A 22721-nucleotide genomic window follows, 5' to 3' on the forward strand; every position below is an offset into this window, starting at 1 on the left:
TAAAGTGACAGGAAGACTCTAAAATATTTTAGCAGGAGGGATACTTATTGTCTGACACTCTTAAAAGTGCTAATTGGAAAAATTGATGAAGTGAAGAGCAATAATGGAGGTAGACAAATTTTGAGAATAGCATATCCATCTAGGGAGAAAGGATAGGAGCTTGAAATGATGACACAGTGAAGCAAGAGAAAATAGCCAATTCAAGATAAATTTTGAAGAATAATCAGCCACAACAGCAAAGGTATACCAAATATTGCAGGTGCATTTTAATTCATATTTTAACAAACATGGAAAAAATATGTTAAATCTTCTTCAAATAGTCTGAAAAGAAAGTTTTCAACAGTCTTCAAAGAGCTGCAAATACAAATCGTCCACCTGTAGTAAGTACTATAAAGAGAAAAGTTAGTCACTAAATTATCTCCCATTTCTTCTTACTAACACCAATTTTTGATGGTTTTTGTTTGTTTAATTCTTACTGATTTTAAAGTTTGTATACATTTGTTTATAAAGAATATTAAACTTTTGTCCATGAAGTGTGCAGCAAATATTTTTTCCAGACTATTGACTTTGTTTTAGGATCTTTTGTCATTCAAAATATTTACTTTTTAACCTATGCAAGTAAAAATATATCTAATAGTGTCTTATACTGTCTGCTTTCCTGATTTAGAAAATTTCTCACTATCCAGAGTTATATAAATATACACAAAAATATAATTCTGTTATTTCATGTACCGATTTTACTTGCATTTAAATCTCATATTATTTCTCGTCAGTGTTTTTGAATGTCTCATAAATTATTACTTTCATTTGTAATTTCAATCTCTAGTTCGGTATATGTAGCTCTCTGCTGTACACTATCACTGATATGCACCAAAAATGAAAATTAATCTCAACATTTTCCCCCAATTTAAAGAATCTACTCCACTTTACTTATTTCTATTAATAGGAGGTTTATTCTATGAGCCTGATACATGCTATAAAGAAAATAAAGGGAATCTCTAATAAAGAGCTGTGAGTGCACTCACTCATGAAGCTTTGGTTTGACATCCCCCTAACCTTTACCAACATGCCCCACACCATCCCATGTATCATTGTCTAAACGCTGTAGTTTCTGCAGGAAAAATGTGTCCTACATCCAACCTTTCTGAGATTTTTCTCCCCTCATTTTTACTGGTGCCAGTTTAATTCAGGCTCACATTAACTATGACACGAAATATTTGTTACAAAAGTATTTTCCTAAACTTCATGATGGACCAAATAAGACTATTATTGTTTCATAAATTTTTCACAGTAACCTTTTATTTCTCCAGTCAAAATTCACAGTTCTCTAGTGAATAGATTGTGGATATGCAGTACTGCTCAGGGGACTAGGGTTCGAATGTCCGTTTATTTCATTTGTAAGCATATTTTAAGCATCTACTTTTTACCAGGCAAGATTCTAGATTCTGTTGATTCAGCACAGAAACAAAGAAAATCAAGAAAGTTCCTGTACTTAAAGAATTTACATTTTAGTGGTTATGTCTTGGTTTGAATCCTGGATCCTCTGCATTTTGAGATTTCCGATCTCAGACAAGTACTTCAACTGTTCCATGTCTCTGTTCCTTTATCTGGGAGGAAAAGTGACAGGGTGGGAAGGCTGGGGAGGATATATAGTGCATAATGTGTATACTCTTGAAAGAAATAAAAATGAGATAGACTGATAGACCACAGTTTCCTCTTGACCGTGTATTCGATCCCTTTCCTGAGGCTCTTATCTATCCCACATAATGAGGTTAATATTGTTTGGGCCCATGACACTTTTTCCAATTTATTACATAAAGTCCAGACAACAGATTTTAAATATTTTCTTTTTTTCATTTGCAACACTTGTTTAACTTGTATTCACACTTTAAAATGAACCCCAACTAAAGTACTAATAGATTATGAACTCTCTACTTATGAATAAAGCTGAGAATAGTAATGAGTATGAATGAAACTAACCAAATTTAGCTTTCTTTTATAATTATGTAACCAATCTCAACCATTATTTTGCCCCCCTTCTCTCTCTTCCATTTTTCAGAAACTAAGAAAGAAAACATCTTATTCAGATCTTTGCCCATTTGTGGTTGAATTTCAGCAGAAAAAGCAGTAAGAAGCTTTCTGTCCACCAATAATGGTCAAGCACCTATCAAGTACCAGGAGCTTTTCAAAGCTCTGAGAAATCCTTGCTTCTGCTCTCAGGGAGTTGACCTTCTCAGGTAGGAAGCAAAATTCTGATACAGCTGCTGGGGCAGTGGTAGCTGCCTAAATATAAACATAACCTAGATGTATAGAAGATCTTGGATGATTTCTCATCTACTACGGAAATCTATACTACAGAATTTGTTACCAATGTCTTCAGCAATAGAGAGCTCAGTACTTCACTCCTTCCATTTTTAATAGGCTCAAATGTTCAAAGTTCTGTCCTTTCCAATATTTAAAGGTAGTTTTATATCTCTTTCTCAACTTTCACAACCTCAGAGTCTCCTGAACTAGACAACCAATCTTTTTCAGTCATTCTTAGTGCAATACTGTTATCAATATTGCCAGTATCTCTCCAAGATTCACATTTAAGATAGACCATGTTTGAATATAATTAACCAGGACTTACTTTTTGGCTTCAAGCATTTTAGGATTGAAATAATCCAAACACCAAGAACACCCTACCTGGTTGGATCATATTAAAGCTTTGTCTCCTTGAGGATACTCCTTATCAATACTCCATGACCTTGCAGCTAGACCCAGCATGCTGGCCAGTAGGGTAAGCAGGGAACCCTTAGTGAAATTACATCAATTCTTGAAATTGAGCACAGTGCTGTGTGACTGATTGTCACTGAAATTAATCAGAATTGAGCTACCAGCTTAGAGCATTCTTCAGGCCCAGAGACCAAAGTGAAGTTTCAAGTTTATAGGAAACCATTCAAATAAAATTAATGATTCTATAGGTTATGGTTTGGATATAAGCTGTCCACCAGAAACTCTTGTGTTAATACAAAAATGTTTAAAGGTAAAATGATTGGATTGTGAAAGCCGTAACCTAACCAGTCCATCCTAGTTCGAGAGGACTAAATGGGTAGTAACTCTAGGCAGGTGGGATGTGGCTGAAAAGAAGTGGATCATTAGGATTGTTCCCTGGAAGGGTTCATCTTCTGCAGCACGTTCCCCTCTCTTTGCTTCTTGACCATTGTGGACAAAGCATCTCTCCTCACCATGCTTGTCCTTCATGATGCTCTGTCTCATCTTGGGCCCAGAACAATCGAGTCAGCCTACCATGGACCAAATCTCTGAAACAGTGAATTCACAATAAATTTTTCCTCCTCATAGTTGTTCTTATCAGGTATTTTGGTCACAGTGATGAATATATGACTAACACATTGTACTTCATGTAAACAAGGATATTGTATTATTATTACACCACTTGAAAAATGAATATTTGCTCACAAGTAATATAACAACCAGATAACGTGTAAGTATTTTATGATTTCTTAGAAAATGTTGACTTCTTTCTTTTAAAAACTGAATATTTGCTTTACATAAATAGGTTCCATTTGGTTGAAATAAATGGGAAAGTTATTTTAAAAACTGAAGAATTTTTAGGGTGATCGAAATGTCTTAGATTACCACATCCTAACCAATGATCACTCTAAAAGGAAAATACTTTCATATCACCATATATAATGCAATTTTGAACAATTAAAAACAGTATTTTTCATTAACAATCTTTTAAAAATGTTCAGAAGGAATCAAGATGTACGTTCTAAACAAAAATATTCTTTGTTGAATTCACCAAAGGGCATATAAAAATAAGGGGTTCGTACTTTTCATATATACTTACTATCATTTTCAAAGATAATAGATACTTCAATTGTAAAAAGAAATTTTAGAATTCAGTAAACAATTAGCAACTCAAGTGTACAAGAGTTAAAATTCTTGAATTTTGAAATTTCTACTATAGAGAAATCTAAAATAATAACAATAATAATTACAATGTTTACAATGGCTTTGAAATTTTCAATATTCTTGTGTCTCTGCTTGAAGCACATAAAATTAAAATGATATAGTCACAATTTGTTTCCTATTTTATATGCAGTAATTTTTAATGAAGCAACTAAATTAGGCATAACTTAGTGTAGCTTTAATGTAGTTATGATGAATATATTTTAGTTGATTAAAAATGATAAAACCAGGGAGCCTTAAATATTATCTTAAAAGATTAACTACTGTGTCAATTCCAAATCTAGGAGAAAGGTATTTATAAGGGAATAACTATTCTGAACAGTAACTTACTTTTGTCCACTTTATTTAATTAATGACTCAATCAACTTTCACTCTTAATACCAAATTGTCCTAAATTACACAATGACTTGCAAATGGAAGGACCCGAAGCAGGGCTGTGTCAATATAACAAGGGTGAAGATTCAGCATGTAACCCATTTTTCATTTAATCAGGAGGGAAAACTACTTAGCAGTGTAGAGTTATGTAATTAACTAAAGAATCCCCAATTCTACATCATATTTTGTGTTATGTGACACATTATGAATACAGGTAAAAATCAGATTGAGTATCTAAATTATGATGGAACCTACCTACAGGTAGTCTATTAAGTACATGTCTCAGTGCCTTAAAACTGAGTAAATCTGACAATTTTTTCCATCTCCCTGTATTTTAAGGTGACCAATTAACCAACGTATTTAAGAAATTCTCTATTGTAGGGAAGGAAGTAGATGTAATCATCAGTAGGATATGTTTATTTTGTCCATGGAGAGGGAAAACTCGCAAAGGAACAGCTTTGATATAGGCGTTAGATTTTTATCAGAATACAAGTCATAGATGACATATTTCACCTAAGGAATACAAATAACTTACCTACCTTTCATTGTCCTCTAAATAGTTAAATGTCTTCAGGGAGCAACTAAAATCAACAGCTTCTTCCTCTTAAATCCTGGCACCTTCATTCACTAAAAAGGAGATAATCCCACCTTTGCTAGTGGACCCCATCACTATAGGGACCACACTGCCAATTTAGGCCTTTATCCTGGAGTCCAGTAGCTCACTACCATGGGATTCTCCAAATGCTAATAAAAACCAGTTTCCTTGACAAAAGGACACATACTCACACACACATATATGCTGGTTTTTTTGGCTTTCTCTCTCTCTCTCTCTCTCTCTCTCTCTCTCTCTCTCTCTCTCTCTCTCTCTCTCTCTCTCTCTCTCTTTCCTTTCTTTTTCTTTATCTTTAAAGGAAGTGAGTAGCAGGGAGCAGCTGAACAGCGTTTTTAAAGGAAACCAACGACTACCTGCATGGGATTTCATTATACTTATGCTAAAAGTGAGAAAAATGATTTTGCGTTCTTCTACCACTTAAACTGAAGCGTCCCGCCATGGAAAATCCCTGCCAAAAATGCGTTTATCGAAAACGAACTCTGCAAAGCGCTGCCATAAATTCAAAACTAACTATGCGCGGCCCGAAGGCGTCTTGCGAGAGAGGGAAGGTGGGACCCGGGGAGGACCCGAGTCTCTCTCCTCGGAAGGACTGGCCAGTGTCCCCTTCCATGCTACTGGAGTTGAAAATGAATGTCACCTGCAGATTTGCCTGTCCTTCTCAGTCGCTTTTTCTCCTCTACCCAGTTCGGATAGTCTAATTCCCAGTTGCTGCCCCGGCGGCTTGCGACTCCAGTGAGTGTCACTAACTCCCGCCCTCTGCCTCTGGCCGCGTCCCCTCCCCCGAGGTCCCAGCCTCTCCAAGCGCTGCCGGGAGCTGATTGGCGTCAGCGCTGACAGGAGGCGGGGCCTGGAAGTCGCGGCCAAACCCGCCCTCGCGTATAAGCCCCTTCTCAGCTCCCTCTCTCCATCTCTCTCCTCTTTCTCTCTCGCTCCCTTCCTCTCTGTAACTGAACAGTGAAAATTCACATTGTGGATCCGCTAACAGGCACAGATGTCATGTGAAAACGCACATGCTCTGCCATCCACACCGCCTTTCTTTCTTTTCTTTCTGTTTCCTTTTTTTCCCCTTGCTCCTTCTCCCTCTTCTTTGTAACTAACAAAACCACCACCAACTCCTCCTCCTCCTGCTGCCCTTCCTCCTCCTCCTCAGTCCAAGTGATCACAAAAGAAATCTTCCGAGCCGGAGGCGGTGGCATTTTTAAAAAGCAAGCACACTGGAGAGAAAGAGAAAAGAAAAACAAAAGCAAAACAAAAACCCAGGCACCAGCAGCCAGGACATTTTTTTCACCCTTCCTGAAAACAAACAAACAAACAAACAACCATCAAAACAGTCACCATCACCAACACCAAAACTGTTAACATTGCGGCGGCGGCGGCGGCAGCAAACGTCACCCTGAGGCCACAGCGTCCGCCTAAAGGGATGGTTTCCTCGGCAGCGCAGCTCTTCGCCGACCACCTTCACTCGTGCTGAGCGGGATTTTTGGGCTCTCTGGGGTTCGGGCTGGGAGCAGCTTCATGACTACGCGGAGCGGGAAAGCGGCCACACCATGCGAGGTAAGCGAGCTCGCGGGCACGCAGGGTCACCCGTCCGGCCAACTCTAACCAGATGGGGAGATGGGGGAGGGGAGGGCACTCAGCCCAAGGGGAAAGAGGTTGGCGAGGCGCAGTTCCCGAGTTCGCGTTCGCAGGTGGGGCGGCAAATGGCCTGGGCGTAGAAAGTTGTGGGAAGGTTTTGATGCCTCTTGGGAGTTCTGGAGGGACGCGGGAGGGCGCTTTTTTGGAGAGGGGAACAGCGCTAGTTGCTTCCTTGGGTTCTTGAGTTACCGGGAATCTTTTTTGCGTGTTGCTCGCGGGTGCGGAAACTGATGCGGGATGGAAGGCAAGCCGGGAGAGAGATGGGGGCAGAGGTAACAGAAAGCGCACCGCACGCAGTGGTCGCCGGCTGAATGTGGGCGGGCGGGGCGCTAGGGCGGACACACAGGAGAACACTCGCTTGACAGGTTACAAGGCCCACTAGCGTCCCAGACCGCAGAGGCGTCCCTTCCCAGGAGTGGTAGAGGGGTGGCGTTGCCGGACTGGACGCGGGTGCTCCTTCGCGTCGCCGCTGCGCCCTGACCGGAGTGACCCAGGGACGAGCGCGACCCCCCCCCCAAAAAAAAAAAAAAAGTTGTACTGAGAAAGTTCCGGAGACTAGAGATCGCTCTACCCGCGGCGGCGGAAGAATCCGGACATTTCTCTCCGCAGTAGGCGGCCGTGCTGCGCGAGCCCTCTAGCCAGGACCCCGGTGGTCAGTGGCTTCAGCGGCGACTGTCTCCCGGGACAAACTGGCGGCTGTGGGGCAGCGCGCGTGGACCGAGGCCAGACACCTGCTCTGACTGCACCCTGGGCTACTAAAGAGGCTGGCCAGGGGGAGTTGGGGCGTCAGTTTGTCCGTTTCCTTTCCTGTAGTGCCAGGGATCTCCAGGTTTCCTGTGTTCTTTGCCCGGGGAGACCCCTCTCCCTCATTTTCTGATTAGCACAACTTCACGCTTTACTTGAAGAGGCGCACCAGGTGCCCACCTGACATGGGAATCTGAGCACCTTTGAGCACCCATCCCTATAGCCAAGTCTCTCTTCCTGATTACTTTGCGGTTCTTTGGGAACCCTTCTCTCCCCCTTCACACGTCCCTTTGAATCCTGACAACAAAAAGTGGGGAATGGTCAGCTCCAGACCTTCCTGTGTCCTGGACCCAGAAAAAGGTGGTCTAGGCAGGAAGCATTTAGAATGAGCTGCAAATACTTGCACCTCCTCTCAGGCTATGCTCCACGGCCACCCCAGACTCCACGCCTCTCAAGAAGCGTCCCGAGGAGGTAGTGGGCATTACCTCCACCCGGTCCGCACGCAGGGCTTTGGAGCCCCGAGTCTGGCTCCAAAGTCACATACAGGGATTGTCGACTTGGACAGTGGAATGTGGCTGGAAAGGGAAGGAGGAAAAGGAACAGAGAAAAGCTGCCCATTGGATGCTAGGGGGAAAGTGTAGGTGTGGGACAAGGTATTCTGGTGGAATGATCTTGACTGACCCGCGCGCTGTAAGTATGGGATCAACCTGTGTGTGCGCACTGCTCCAGCTGATTGTCCCAGTTGGAGATTGGTCACACGCTCCAGTATCCAGATTCTTTCAAGAAACTGTACTTGGGCAATTGCCCAGAAGAGCGCTTTTAGTTAGTGAGAGACACCCCAGTCTTTGTTTTTTTTCTTTTTGGGTCCCATCTCACCATCCCATCCATTTTCCTTCCAGTTCCCCTTGTGCTGGTCTGAAGCTGCTGGCTGGTCCTTCCTGATTTTCTTCCCTTAACAACTTGCCCTCTACAACTGGATGAAGGTCCGAAATCACGTGCCACCTCAGTTGATACTAGGCACTAGGACCTCGAGCATAAAAGCTGCTCACTCTCCTTACACTGTAGAATGTAGAATGGCATAGGGCTGGGGTGGGTTGTACCTTGATCCCTCCGCTCCTGAAAGAGTAATTTGCAGAGGAGAGTCCGGTATTCACAGCGGTGGTTGCTTCAGGGACTCCAGGAGATTGAAGTGTTGAAAGCCAGGGCTAGTCCTCATGCTTCCTCCCAGAAATACACTGTGAGCCCATAGCCGTGTCCCAGAGGGCACCAGCTTCACCAGGCTGCCCAGGACCACTTAATTCTGATTTGAGAGGATTCCTTGGAGGCAGCCTGGAGGGAACTTCATGGAGAAAAAGTAAGGGTTAAGTCTTTCTCTCACCTTCCCTGGCTGTGCTTTCTGGACCTCTTACTTTCTTTCCTCCACTGTCTCCTTGCATTTCCTGTGGACAATGCCCTGCCCCACCACCAGGAGCTGTTTATTAAGGATGGAATGGGAACCAAAATCCAGGCTACTCAGGTTAGTCATGGGAGTTGGGGTTAAACTTGAGTTTGAACTTGAGAGGTGCGAGCAGTAATACGGATCACCTTTTCCTAGTGCAGGGCTACTAAGCTGACTGTTGGGGGAGGGGCGGATTTTGAACTTAGCCTAACAGTGTGCCCACTCCATTTCCCCCATACACCCCTCCTCCGACACACTAGCACGCTCGAAAACACACACACACACACACACACACACACACACACACACACACCACACGCGTTCTCCCCATCCCCAGGTGGTCCGGTGGGTGCTTTGGCTCCACAGTTTGCAGCTGGCAACTGTGAGTCAGGGCACTTTGTGCGACTCAAATGTGGTCCGGGATTGAGTGATCCCCCTCCGGGCCAATTCTGCAAACCTGCCCAGACCCCAATTTCCCCCCTACCTGCCCCCGCTACCGCCTAGTGTATTGAAGACTTTATTCCCAGGGAAGCTCCGGGTAAGAGGTTAAGAGGCTCTGATCTTTGAGTGCTTGCCCTGCGCCACAGCTGAACTGTGTTCAGGACACAGAACGGTGGCTTACCCTGGCCTGGGGCGGAGGAGGTTGTACTTGGTGGCGCACAAAGCATTTCACCCTTTGTCTGCGAGAGGGTACCATATGAGTTCTTAGAGATGCTTCTTTGTATGTTGCATTATCCAAAGAAATAACTTCTGAAGGCGGAAGGAAGGACTTTTAATTATATGCATCCATAGGTAAGAAAGGAGTGTGAGCACAGGTGTGGGTTTGTAGGCTTCTTCCTGAAAAATCTGTCAGCTGTCTATTACACAGGGCACGGAAATGGTTGGATTTTTCGGTCCTTCCTCCGCAGAAAACCCTGCTTCCAAAAACAGGGGCACAGATGTCGTCGCAATCAATAGGTGATTGTCGCTTGGGCGGATTAGAAATCTGGTTTTATGCTTGCTGTAAACAAGGATGGGGCTTGGCTTTTCTAGAGTCCAGTTTTCATCTATTATTTGCAAGTAGTTAATTTTTATTAACTGCAAAACTTTAGAAAAGAGGCAGCTTGCTCTCAGAAGTATGACCATCCTTCAAAAGTATGGAGCTCTGAATGTCCTGCTAGGGGGCCTTTAGAATCTTTTTTTTTTTTTTTTTTTTTTAACAAGTTCTTGCTCTTAATTTCCTCCACAAATTCCAATTAAATATTTCCAACCAACATTCCACCTCCCACAATTAGAAAACATTGCTGGAAGGACATCTCATTCAGCAGTCCATTAATAATTGCTCATTAAGTAATCAGCAGTTAACTGTCTTTACTCCAAGAAAAGTAATCATTCAGTTTAAAGAAAAAGTATAAAACTGTATTTCAAGTATTATTGAAAAACTGCATACCACAAAGAGAAAATATTTTCTTAAATGGTGATTTCCCCCACCCCCTCACTGGACATCCTGGGTGAATTTCTAACAAGTACTGGGAAGCAGAGGCACTTGACATCCTGAGCATCTGGACAGCCAGTAAACAACCATGGTTTTTATTTTTCTCAATTTGTAGAGACTCAGGAATTGAGCAACCAAGATTGAAATGTAAAGGAAGAAATTTTTGAAGCAGCAGGCTTCATAAACAAGGGACACATAATTAAAACTCCTTTGTTAGTATTCATTTAAAACTTACAAGTCCTTAGATATTCCCCCAACAGCAGTATAGCTTTTGATCATTAGAGAATCCTTTAAAGATGATTATTTTTTGCAAATTATTAAAGTGGTTTTATGTGATAGTTTAACAGGAATGTCAATAACTCATTACTTTATGCTCTTAACCAAATACAATATTAACACTTACTTATGTTGGTAACAGTTTGCTAAATAGCAAACTATCAACAACCTTAAAAGCAATTATTCATGTGTACATTCGCATAGATTATACTGTGTTTCAAAGTCTTAAAATCTATTTTTACAGGGACAAAGATTCTACCACACGAAGAAATTATGAAGTTTTAGGGTTGGACTTTATAAATGACATTTGAACCTTGTAAAAATATACACTTTTTCTAAAAGTAATATAAACAAAACTGACACTGGGATTTTAATACAGGAAGTTTTTCTACACAAAGACAAGTAAAATGCTTTTTTCAGCCATGGCTTCACATTTTATAAACTTGTATTTACCTTTGAGGGATAATAAATGACCTACATAGTTTTTATACTTTTGCTACAATAGTTCTAGGAAGTAAAAGTATGAATCACAGCATATTAAATAGATTTTTTCACTGCGATTGATAATATTCCTCTAATTAAAAATACTTAGCATTTAATTTATAGTTTAAAATTATTCTAGTAAATCGTTAAAATTATATAAGTCAACTGTGAGTGTGCAAAATTGAGGTTCAAAATCAGAGCCTAGTTATGCTTTGGTGAAGCTTAAGATTTACAATTAAATGTATTATGAAATAAAATTAGTGTCAAAGTGAAAGCTGTCATATTTTGTCCAAATTAAAATAAACTTGGTTTAAAGGTATATAAGCATATATATTATGAATGTAAAAGTTATTAGCAACTGAAATAACTTAATATTTTTATCATTCTAGTACTATAAGGAGAATTTCTTAAGAATAAACCATTTCTATCTTTATTCCACGAAGACAAAAAGCAAGTAAAGGCTTTTAATTATATTGGCATCAATTTAATTGATATTAAGGCAACATGTTATTATGCTGCTAAATTATATAGGAAAGTAAATATAAAAAAAAGAGATGATGCTTAATAATTAATACAAGCTTTTTATTCCAGGTGTAATTCTACTATTCCATCCACTCTTATCCAAAGGACAGAAATTAAACAGATTAATGAATCTGTGAGGTAATGAATGATGACCTTTGATAAAATGAGCACTCTACATAAAAGTATTATTCCTGTAATTTTATAATCGTCTTCCACTTTCAGCTTCTTGCAAATATTTATCTTACTTTGAATAGAATCTCTGACTTAACAGAATCCCTAGCAGATAATAGCAGTCTTTGGAGGCGTCTGTTGATACACACTGATACGCAATATGTATATGTATATGCCTAAAACCACCCACTCAGACGAAAAGAATGAATATTTGAGAGAGAAAATCATTCTTATCTTTGCTTTCACAATCCAGTCTTCCAAACTCCAACATATTTAGAGAAACAGAAGCAACTTCCAGAGTGTTCAGAGGGAAGATATGAATGCATGTGGTACTTGAGTCGCATAAAAAAGGAACTGTTAATAGCATCCATTTATAAGTAATCTACACAAAACTCCATTATACTATCTAATGATAATTAGAGGGAAAGGGAATCAAAGAATTCAGAACTGCCAAATAAATAAAATATTCTCTCTCAAATTAAGCAACAAATTCATAGATAACAAGGCTTATGCCATGAATTTGAAGGATGTCTCCTTTGTAGCCCAAGACAAAGGGAGCATAGAGGAATAAATATTGATTGAACTAATCATCTGATGAATAGAAATGAGATTTACCAGTGCACCAATATAATAGGCTATGTTAACTAGTTCTTTCATGGCGCATATGCTGCCCTTTCAACCCCTGACCCCGTCCATTCAATTCTTAATGAGGGAAACCACAGGTGTTATAACGGCATTTATAGTGAATCAAGCTAAATATAATAACCATGTGGTTAACTAATGGCATTGTGTGTGGAGTCTTATAAAAGGAAATATTGTGTTCACAGTGTCATAAAATTGTATATTTTAAACCACTTGGAATTTTGGCTTGCTCAGGTAGCCTTTAAAATATATCTTTGTGGTCACTGATATTTCCAGTCCCAGGTTTGGTAACATTACAGTAAGTGCAATTTTATTAATGTTTATCTAAGAAGCTAAAATGTGTTAGTCAATATATATTTTACCCACATTTTTGTACACCTTACAGAGTACACATTTAAAAATAACAGGAGGTGTAGTATTTTACACTTAATATAGCAGGCATCTTTTTTGGTTAGTGATTATTTTGTAAATATCAGAAATGGATTATAACTTTATGATAATAATTAGATAATAAATTTTATTTTAAAATCAAATTAGGGTGTCCTTGGCATAGGCATGTTCTTATAAAAGCCAAAATGAACATGTCACCTTTTGTTAAAATATGAGTCCAAAAACTTATTCAAAAGTGTGCTTTTATAAAAAAAAAAAAAGTAATTTGCTTTGACTTGAGTGTCTTCATCTCTGCATAGTGAATATTTTATTAACTGGCTGGGGATGCTGACTTTGTAAATTACTTTATTAGAATGGGTATTCATTAATGTCACTTTTTATGTGATTATTTATCATGCTATGTGGTCCTGGGTTACATTTCTCTAATTTAGAGGAATCACTGACATCAGCAAAGAAGGAACACATTAATCTGGATATTTACTAAATTATGTTTTCTGTTACTAGCCTACTTATTACTGTATGCTCACCTAAACCAAACCGTGGCACCGTGGTGCATGTGAAAGGTTTGGGGTATTAAAAAAAAAAAAAAAAAAAAAAAAAAAAAACGTGAGATAGACTTTACCTCATAGTGAATCTTTTTTCAACAAATAAAGCAATGAGTGCATTTTCAATTATGTCTTTAAATTTTTATAAAATCTCCAATAAAGCATCCTTCTTTTAAATTGTTGCACCATTACCTGAACTACTTAGATTATGTTGCAGTCATGTGACAACAGCAAACATGCAATATTTTAATATTGGATCAGAAGTCTGAACAGTGCTTTCTGAGTTTAGGCACAAAATTATCCTTAAAAAAGAGCAATAACTTTTTTAAAAGGCCTTGGCATTTATAACAAGAACTTGGCATGAAATAAATGAGTATTATTAGCTGAAAAAAAAAAAAGTAAGTAGTCTCTCATCTTAATTTTCAGACCAACTTTAAAATAATTATTTTCAAATGCAGATTTCTTATTTGGCAATACCTAAGCTTGATTCTTTGTTCTAAAAACTTCAAACTTATTGATCAACTCATTTCTAGGAGCCCAATTTATATTCTCATGTATGAGAAAGAGATCATCTTCTTAGAGCTGTATCCATTTCAGTTTTAATTTTAAAAGGGATAGGTTCAAAGATGTCATCTTTTATATTAATATACATACCAATGACAGTGCATTTAAGTCACACATTTATTCAAGAAAAATTGAGCATCCACTCAAAGTAAGGCATAGCACGGAATCCGAGGATGCTCAAGTTGCTAAAGCATGGTCCACGGGTGCAGTAGAAGCAGTGCTCAAAGCCAGAGCAAAACAGACTAAAAGGAATGCTATTGGAAGACAGAGTAGCTCTCACAGCAGAAGCAATACTTGATATGGGTCTCCAAGGATGAATGAAGTCCCTCTTTTGGTAACTTTTTCGCCATAAATAAGGTCTTTTGAATTGTTAGTTTGTAATCCCTCAGTTGCCTTCTATAGTTGGTACTATGTGAAATTGAGTTTATTAAGGCAGAGCAATCCAGAAAACAAAATAACTTGATGTAGAACAAGTAGTGTACCTTTCTCAAATATGCTCAAGTAAAAATTAAAAATAAAAACAATAGCAGCAATTCTAAGGCAATTCTTAAAATTACAATAAGAAGATATTCTGGAGACGAGTGTTGGTATGAGGAAGAGTACAACTTGTTTTAAAAAGTATCACCAAGAAAAAAATGTAAAATGCTTTACAATATTCTTATGTATTTCTTTTATAACAAGAAAGTGGATGATATATATTGGATTTTATTTTCTTTAATGTTTAATCTATTATCTGAAAGTAGCGATATCTACTCTAGGGAGTATCTTAGATTACCAGATATCAGGGAGAATAAAATCCCTTGGCGTAATAGAGTATGTAGACAGTGTCTTGAGACCCACAATGATATTCTGAAAACTCTTCCATCCCAAGAACTTGTACATAATATGGTATTCTGAAAATTAAGATAAAATTCAATACACAATAGTCTCACTGACTTTTGAGCTATTCTCTCTCTTAAGCATATTTAAAAAGAAAATTCTGAAGACTCAGTAGTAAAAACCCGAGTGTGAGAGGTAAATATTGAGCAGGTCCATCCCAGCACGGTTTAGGGTGAACTGCTGAACAGGCTGAAACAAATGTCAGTACAGTGCTCCTCAATTTGAAATAATAATTTGTCGTTCTGGTCTCACTCATTCGCTCTTGGGAGATTAGTTAACATGGGTCTTCATGTTGATGTCTAATCCACTCTGAAACACAGGCGAGGTCAAGTTTCAAAGCTGAAAAATGGACTGGGCTGGGGAGAATTCACAGAAGTAAATGCCACCATTTGAAACTTCCAGGCAGCCAAATTGTCACTGCTAGCCATACCCCTGTGCATTAGCATGAGTCATGGTGAGCAAGAGCACAGTCATACTTTTTTCAGTACTGAAAAACAGATACTTTTCCTTAATACTGTTTATTAACTAGAATTTATTAGACTAAGGATTGTACTCCCCTGTTGTAACAACATTCCGATAACATTATGGCTATGGTACTTGATCTCTTTATTTCTTGAAACAGGAAGGACTCAAGAAGTGGCTAAATGATCAGATTTCTTGGGGCTTTTCTAAAAAGGCAAAAGATTGGAAGGCCCCTATAGCTTTTATTAACTTTGATTGAACAGTCATTTCATAAGACTATTGGCTTTCTGGATACTCCCAAGTAGTTGTACTTGAACCGTTACATGTAACATGAGTCTAGCTGCTTTTTTTCTTACTCTAGCTTTTAGAGAAATATGACTAGTACTTAGTAAACATTAAACCACTATTTTAATCTTTTCATTAAAGAGACTATTTAAAAGCAATCTTATTAAATAGGATCAGAATGCATTGTTGCCTGTAATTAACTCTGAGAACATCAAATTCAGACAGCCGTGCTATTTTTATTTACCTAAATTGTGTAACAATAATAAGTGAAACCAGTTATTTGATAAGCTACATTAAAAATGTTTCATTTCACCTATCTAAGGCATGGATCACAGAAGTGCTTCATATGGGTTTTATAATTCTGCATTAGCATGAAAGCCTATACTCTAAACTTCCCAAGTAAAAATTTCATTATATAGCCTGAGCCCAGAATAAACACTCAAATCATATTTTCCTTCCAACAGCTGTTGGTTTCTAGATTTCAGAATCAAACAATAACACACAGGTTTAAAGAACTTGGACATACTGAGTTTCTAATGAATAATTGGCTATCATGATCATTGTCAGGTCAAATAATAAAATGGTTACACAGAACCTTTCCTGTTAACTTGTACATAAGTTGTGCCTGGCACATGCAAAGGAATTAAACACTTTTAAAGAAAGGAGAAGAAACCTTGTTCCAAATTTCCACAGTTGTTGAATATGAGCAAATGCCACACAGTCTGGTAGAAAAGAGGAACATTTGCTCAGGAAAAACACATGGTATCATTAAGGTACCGTGCTTCCTGGCAAAAATTTGTTTTTTAAAAAAAAAAATATTTTAAATAAATTATTTAGGAAATTTTAGCATCTCAATCTATTAATTGGTTTGCTCTAACATTAAATTTAAAACAAACTATCATATTTTGGGTTTCTCATCCCTTTAAATACTGACTACTTTTCAATAGGTTTAATCCTAAGCACTTTCATCCTTGCATATGTATTTTCATTCTTGTTATTCAAAAATGTTAAGTATCAAAGGAACAAGGCTTTTGGAATAAATCTTTCCAAAGACAACTAAAAATTTTCAATAATAATAATAACAGCAAGGTAGCATTAATACCTTTCTCTTGTGTTTCTGTTTTGTTCTGTTTACTCCTATAACTGAAGATCAGTCTGACTGCCATCCATGTCAGAATCTATTTAAATTAATGTTATTGGTTTTGAAAAGTATTTTTTGATAATGAAATAAATTGATTCTGAATTTCTTTCTTCCAAAATTGTGTTGTATACTCATTTTCATTAACGATTTTTGAAAGGTTATCTAATGCAGATGATATGAATGTTGAACCAGAGTCAAAGATTGACCTTTTCTCTCAGAATATAACAATTAAAAAGTGAAATTTAATATATGACAAAGTTGTAAGAGACACTTACAATGTTGGGTCAGATTTAAACACAATTCAACAAATCTTGATTACTGAATACTTGCAATGTGTAAAGATATTATGCCCTTTGAGGTAACAATCTCAAGCACAAAAAACTGGTTTTTGTATAAAAAACCCCAAAGTACTCCTTAGATAAAATTTATTTCTTATGAATTTTTCAAATGTCAAGTGTTGATTATGTCTCCTTTCTTAAATGGGAAAAACAGATGGTTTGACCATAATTTTTTATTTAAAGAGGTCGAGAGGATGGAGGGTTGGTTGGGAGTCCCCAATTCAGTCTCATTTGTTTGTTTGTAATTTCCCTGAACTAAGGAATTCTTGAACACTGGTCTCCAGCTTGGGAGGCAGGCTCTCTACGTGCTAGGCTATAACGCCAGTACACAATGGGGTGTGGGAGGGGTTAGTTTTAGGGTTAGAGTTAGGGTTAGGGAGGAGGGCAAGAATGGGGGAAGGAAGGACTGTATAGAGGGAAAAGAGGGATGGGAGGGGTGGGGGGAAGGGAAAAAATAACAGAATGAATCAACCAACATTACCCTATGTAAATTTATGATTACACAAATGGTTTGCCTTTACTCCATGTACAAACAGAGAAACAACCTGTATCCCATTTGTTTACAATAAAAAAAAATAAATAAATAAAAAATAAAGAGGTCGATACCTGAATTTGACTTGAAACACGGGCTTTAGACTCAGTCCTGTTCCATTTTCAGTCATCTATGCTGTCTCTCCTAGTCCATACCATTTTTTTTGCCATCCTTGCACCCATAGTCTTTATTACTCAATCATGGCATTGATCACTTGCAAAGTCCAGATGTAACCTCCACTACCATTTGGCTATTATTGACCTTAAGATGACACTTTTCACTCAAACTCTCATGAGTGTTTTGACCATATGAAGAATAAAAAATGATATAATAAAACTATTTATTCAATCATGATGTCCCCTTAGGCAAACATAGTTCTCCTCAGTTTTTACTCCCCAAATAGCAACAATGATGTTTACCAATCTCAGGAAAAGTTAAGTAAGAATTATAGAAAAACCCACAGATTCTGAATAGGTATTATCCTGCCAAAATCATATCAAATCCAAAGCCTAAACAGTACATTGTTTTACCATAATTATTCTCTGGAAGGTTCCACTATTTTAATTTCATAAACTTAAACATGTCTTCTTTCATATATATTTCAAATTTTTGGTAAAGTTGCATATTTCCACACTTTCCCACAATTAGTTATCTGCATCTACTCTAAGGAAGCAATTTTATGGTAAATAGCTCTGAAGTCTATTGTGATTAAATACAAAATTCCTCTTTATTCAAGAGCCAGCATGTACTTTTGGTCTGTGATATAAAGGCACTCATTTATTACCGAAACTTGCTCATTCTTTCCTCTGGTTTGTATGTCTATCAAGGGGAGGACCATCTATCTTTGGCCATATGCATTTTAAGCAACGGGATGGGTGGGCTAGACCAGGGTACCACCATTTACCCACATGAATTTAATAATTGTGTTAAATTGAATGGATTTGGAACTCTTGTCAACTCACTGTTTGTATCAAAGGCTTATACACATCTTTCTGTGTTTTGTACAAGCATATTTTCTTAAGTATAGAACCTTAAAAACATTAAGAAGGCTCCATGTCTAATTGTGCCCAAATGTATAAAGGAAAAAAGTCAATTAAATTTGACATTAATTCTAAAGAAATATAGAGTTCCACTCCTTCTGAACAATATTACGGTTTAATTTATTTTGCATTTTGACTGAAACATAAGATTCTTCACATTGAGTTATCACTTATATAGTTAATTTTTATGCTTTTAAAATTAAGTCAATTTGCATTTCTTTAAAAGCATAATTGTTGGCCCACTGTTATTGACTTTTCAGGCCTCTCTGGTGTAAGCTATGCTGTACAGAACAGTATAAAATGCTGATACTACCCTGTCATTTATTTTCCAGTACTTAAATTGGTCATATATAACGATCCTGATGCCTGTTGGTCACCAAAATTTGACCACAGATACTATCTAAAAGGAAATGAACTTCAATGGGTCCTCCTTATCTCATATTTATATCTACTATTTTTAATAATATCAGGATGGAAAAGATTGTAGACCTATCTCAGGTGATCTTCTTTGTGTTTCTTCATGTAAACCCCCACATACTCTTGCTTTATGGTAGAAATAGTGGGTTGTTTCCGCACATTCGTTAATTCTGTCAGTCCTTGTACTGCAGCTGCTCTTAAGGAAATTTCTGAAAACATTTAAGAAAAGAAGTATGTAAACCTTAGAGAGGTTGACAGATGCAGTCTCATCTCTTTACAAATGTAAGAGCAGGAAACTTTTATACTAATGACTTCCCTGTGTTCTGTGTTCTACAGTTCTCAGTAGACACCAGGCCCCATCTCGATCCACTCAGCCATCTTGTGAGATACACACAGCAGGTATGAGGAGGAATGGACTGAGCTAAAGAAATTCCCAAATTATAAATGGGGTGATTTAAGAAATATTTTAAATGTGCAATTTCTACATTTCAAAAGCATACCATATTGTTTATTAAAAAAAGGGAAATATAAATGACCAATAAACATTTGATACCTTCACTTATTAAAGAATTAAACTGTATGAGTGACATTTTCACCTGTCAAGTATATGGCAGGTGTGATGAGTTGAAACAATATTCTTAGTCATCTATGGTGGTGGATGCCTATAAGCCCAGTTACTTGGGAGACAGAGGCAGGGGGATCTTTTGAGCTCAGGAGTTGAGTCCTGCCTGGGAAACATGGTGAAAGCCCATCTTAGATAGATACAGACATACATACCACATACATTCCACAGATAGATGATAGACAGATAGATAGATATCCTCATATTCCATAATGGAACTTATATTGGTATAAGCTTTGAACATATTCCCTTAAATATATTATACTCTTTGGACCAGTAATTCATCTTCTTAGAATGTTGCCAAAGGAAATAAAGTACCAAGAAGATTTTATACCTAAAAACTGTGCCTAAAGACATACTGTAGCCTCATTGTGACATTTTTGATAATACAGCGAAAGTTTTGCTGAAATGCTTTTCATGATACACTTTCATTTCATGTGTGTTGGATAAGTAAGTATTTGCCATGTTCAATATATCTCACCAGCATTAAATGTGTACATGTACCTAATACTATATTTTAGGAACTGGGGCTAGAATGGTAAGCAATAAAAGTTATCCGTGATCTAACAAGAAAAATTAGAATGCAAAACTGTATACACTCTATGACCTACATAGCATAAAAATACACAAAAAGAAATTGAGGAAAACATAAAAAAATGTTAAAAGTCATCTCTTGATATTAAGATTTTAGATAATTATTTTCATTTTTCTCTTTTTTTCTATTCTTTCCAAATTTCCCACTCAGTCTCCATAGATTAGTTTTAAGCATCAAAGTGAATGCTCATTTACTCTGGTATAGTAGTAAGACTGTACTTTATGACTCATTGTATTTTTGCTTATCCACCTACCTGAGCTCATCTAGTAAGGTGATAGGATGAAAGTTTAAAGTTTAATGGCTCATAGAGAAAATTAGCTTACTTGATGTTTGCACAACTACTTCTTCATTCATCACTAAACATTTAAGGACTTCCTATGCATAAGAACTAACCTAAGAGTTGAAGACACAAGGTGAACAGGATTCATTCCCATGTTCTAAAGAGCTTAAAGTTAAGGCTTCTTGAAGACCATATGCTATAATTCACAAGAAGCACTGGAAATAGCAATAATAGGAAGGAGCCAGAGGAGGAGAGGAGGAAGAGGATGGGAAGCTTGAAACACTTTGCACATCACTAGAAGAAGCAACAGTCTGCCTTATTTTTAAAAAATTTTTTTCAATTGTAGGTGGACATAATACCTTTATTTTAATTTTATGTGGTGCTAAGGATTGAACCCAGGGCCTCACACATGCTGTGAGCACTCTATCACTGAGCCACAACCCCAGTCCCAACATTCTGCCTTATTAAATCCTTATTGTGTCTGGGTTAATTCCACCCTTTTTGTCTCTGAGGTTTCATACTAATTTGGGAGAGGTATTATTTCAAGTGCTGGAAGCAAAGAGCAGGATACTCATAGAAAAATGACTTAGTTCACCTCCATTTTCCCTCCATAAAAGTAGCTCCTATCTATCCCCTGACAAAACTGGGAGGCTTTGCAATTTCTAGGGTTGTTAAAGAATACCAACACTGACATACTCGGGTCTGAAAAGATAAGAATCTGGAAGATGAATTGATTCCTATTGATGGAGTCATGGGGATATTTTAAATATTCTAATGCTCTGAGGTAAATGAGGAATCACAATTTGCTCTCAAGATGGTTGTAAACTCAACAGTATTTAGCATTTAGGGTCAAATTTAATATGATATTCACTGCTAAGGCACTGAACATATGTGGACACTCATACTCCCAGGACAGTGGTTTAAAATTGGTGATTATTTTAACCCCCTGCCCCAGAGGTACTACTGGCATCCCATAGGTAGAAGTCAGGAATACCACGTTAGATCCGACAACGTGTGAGACAGCCCACAAAGACAAGAACTGTGCTGTCCCAACTGGGCACCCTGCTGACACTGAGAAACACAACTGCAGGAGTTTGTGGAGGGTTTCTGAATAGAATCATGCACTGAACTTTCACTCACTTCAAAGCTTGCCATGTTTGTGGTTCCCAAAATGGAAAAACTTCCATTGCATCAAAATAAAAAGCAATTTGATTTTGATGCTGAGGTAATGAGTGATTTTAATACATAAACAAAACATTCTTTTGCAAGTCAGATAATTTCCATTTCTTTAATTTCAACAAAATTGAAGAAAATCTATTAATATTAGAGGGCATTAAATTCTAGCATCATATTATAGAGCATTAAAAATAGTTTTTGGTGACAGGATGCTGTGATTTGAAGCATATATTTCAGAAGGAATTTAAAGAAATGAATTCAATTGCTATGATCAAATTAGTTCCATTTTCCTCTACATATTTATATGAATAAGTTTTTCAACACATATTTCTAAAAACAAAAATAAAAATACAATTGATGCTAAGCTCCATTTTATTCTAATACCAAGATAATTAGTCAAACATAAGTAGCACAATCAAGGGGGAGAGGGATCATACTTAAAAGACAAACTTCCTTTAAACATTTATTTTTTCTTAGTAAATATAAAATTTGCAGTGTATCTGTTTCATTTTTATCAATTGTGTCCGATATTAATAACAATAATAATAACAATTAAGAAGAAATTTTATGTCAGAATCTATGTTCAGAGAGAAAAATGTCAAATTTAATACACATTGTTGTTGCAGAGAAGTACAACTTGGTGATTAATAAAAGACTTTCAAACATGATAAATTTTGACCTTAGAATAAAATTCTGTTGTGAAAGTGAGAAAGTATGAATTCCAGGAGAAAATGAGGTGCTGTAAAATTCCTGTAAAGAAGAGTTTGTTTATGCATCTTCTTTTCAAATATATGATATGGCTATCAAAACATTTTGAGATTCAGATTCCATTATTATATTTTCAAAACAATTTATCAGTTTTATTTTAGGATATTGAATAAAAATGTCTCAGAAATTGCATCCTTTGAAGGGATAGCATATTTACTATAAACTCATCTTGTGCAATAGTTCTGGGAAGGAGGAGAGAAAGCTGTAGGTAGGACCCATGACTTCTTTCCCATGGTGGCCTGCCATAGTATTTCAGGTTCCTATTAACCTAGTATCCTAATTGCTTTAGAACTGTAGTAATTGAATACCTAGGCAACAACTATTTCACGTTCTGAATGA

At 37.3% G+C, this 22721-nt stretch overlaps 1 protein-coding gene across 1 annotated transcript in view; it reads left to right on the forward strand.

The window, feature by feature from the left end:
• Positions 1 to 5945: 5945 nt before the first annotated feature.
• Positions 5946 to 22721, forward strand: part of Rorb (RAR related orphan receptor B) — a 187626-nt gene continuing 170850 nt past the window's right edge. The window contains exon 1 of the mRNA XM_047525760.1: positions 5946 to 6517. Within this exon, the coding sequence (XP_047381716.1) occupies positions 6511 to 6517 (7 nt within the window). The 5' untranslated portion in view covers positions 5946 to 6510. The remainder of the gene's footprint in view (positions 6518 to 22721) is intronic.

The sequence above is a fragment of the Sciurus carolinensis genome, chromosome 14 (assembly GCF_902686445.1).
Source record: "Sciurus carolinensis chromosome 14, mSciCar1.2, whole genome shotgun sequence".
Classification (NCBI taxonomy): domain Eukaryota; kingdom Metazoa; phylum Chordata; class Mammalia; order Rodentia; family Sciuridae; genus Sciurus; species Sciurus carolinensis.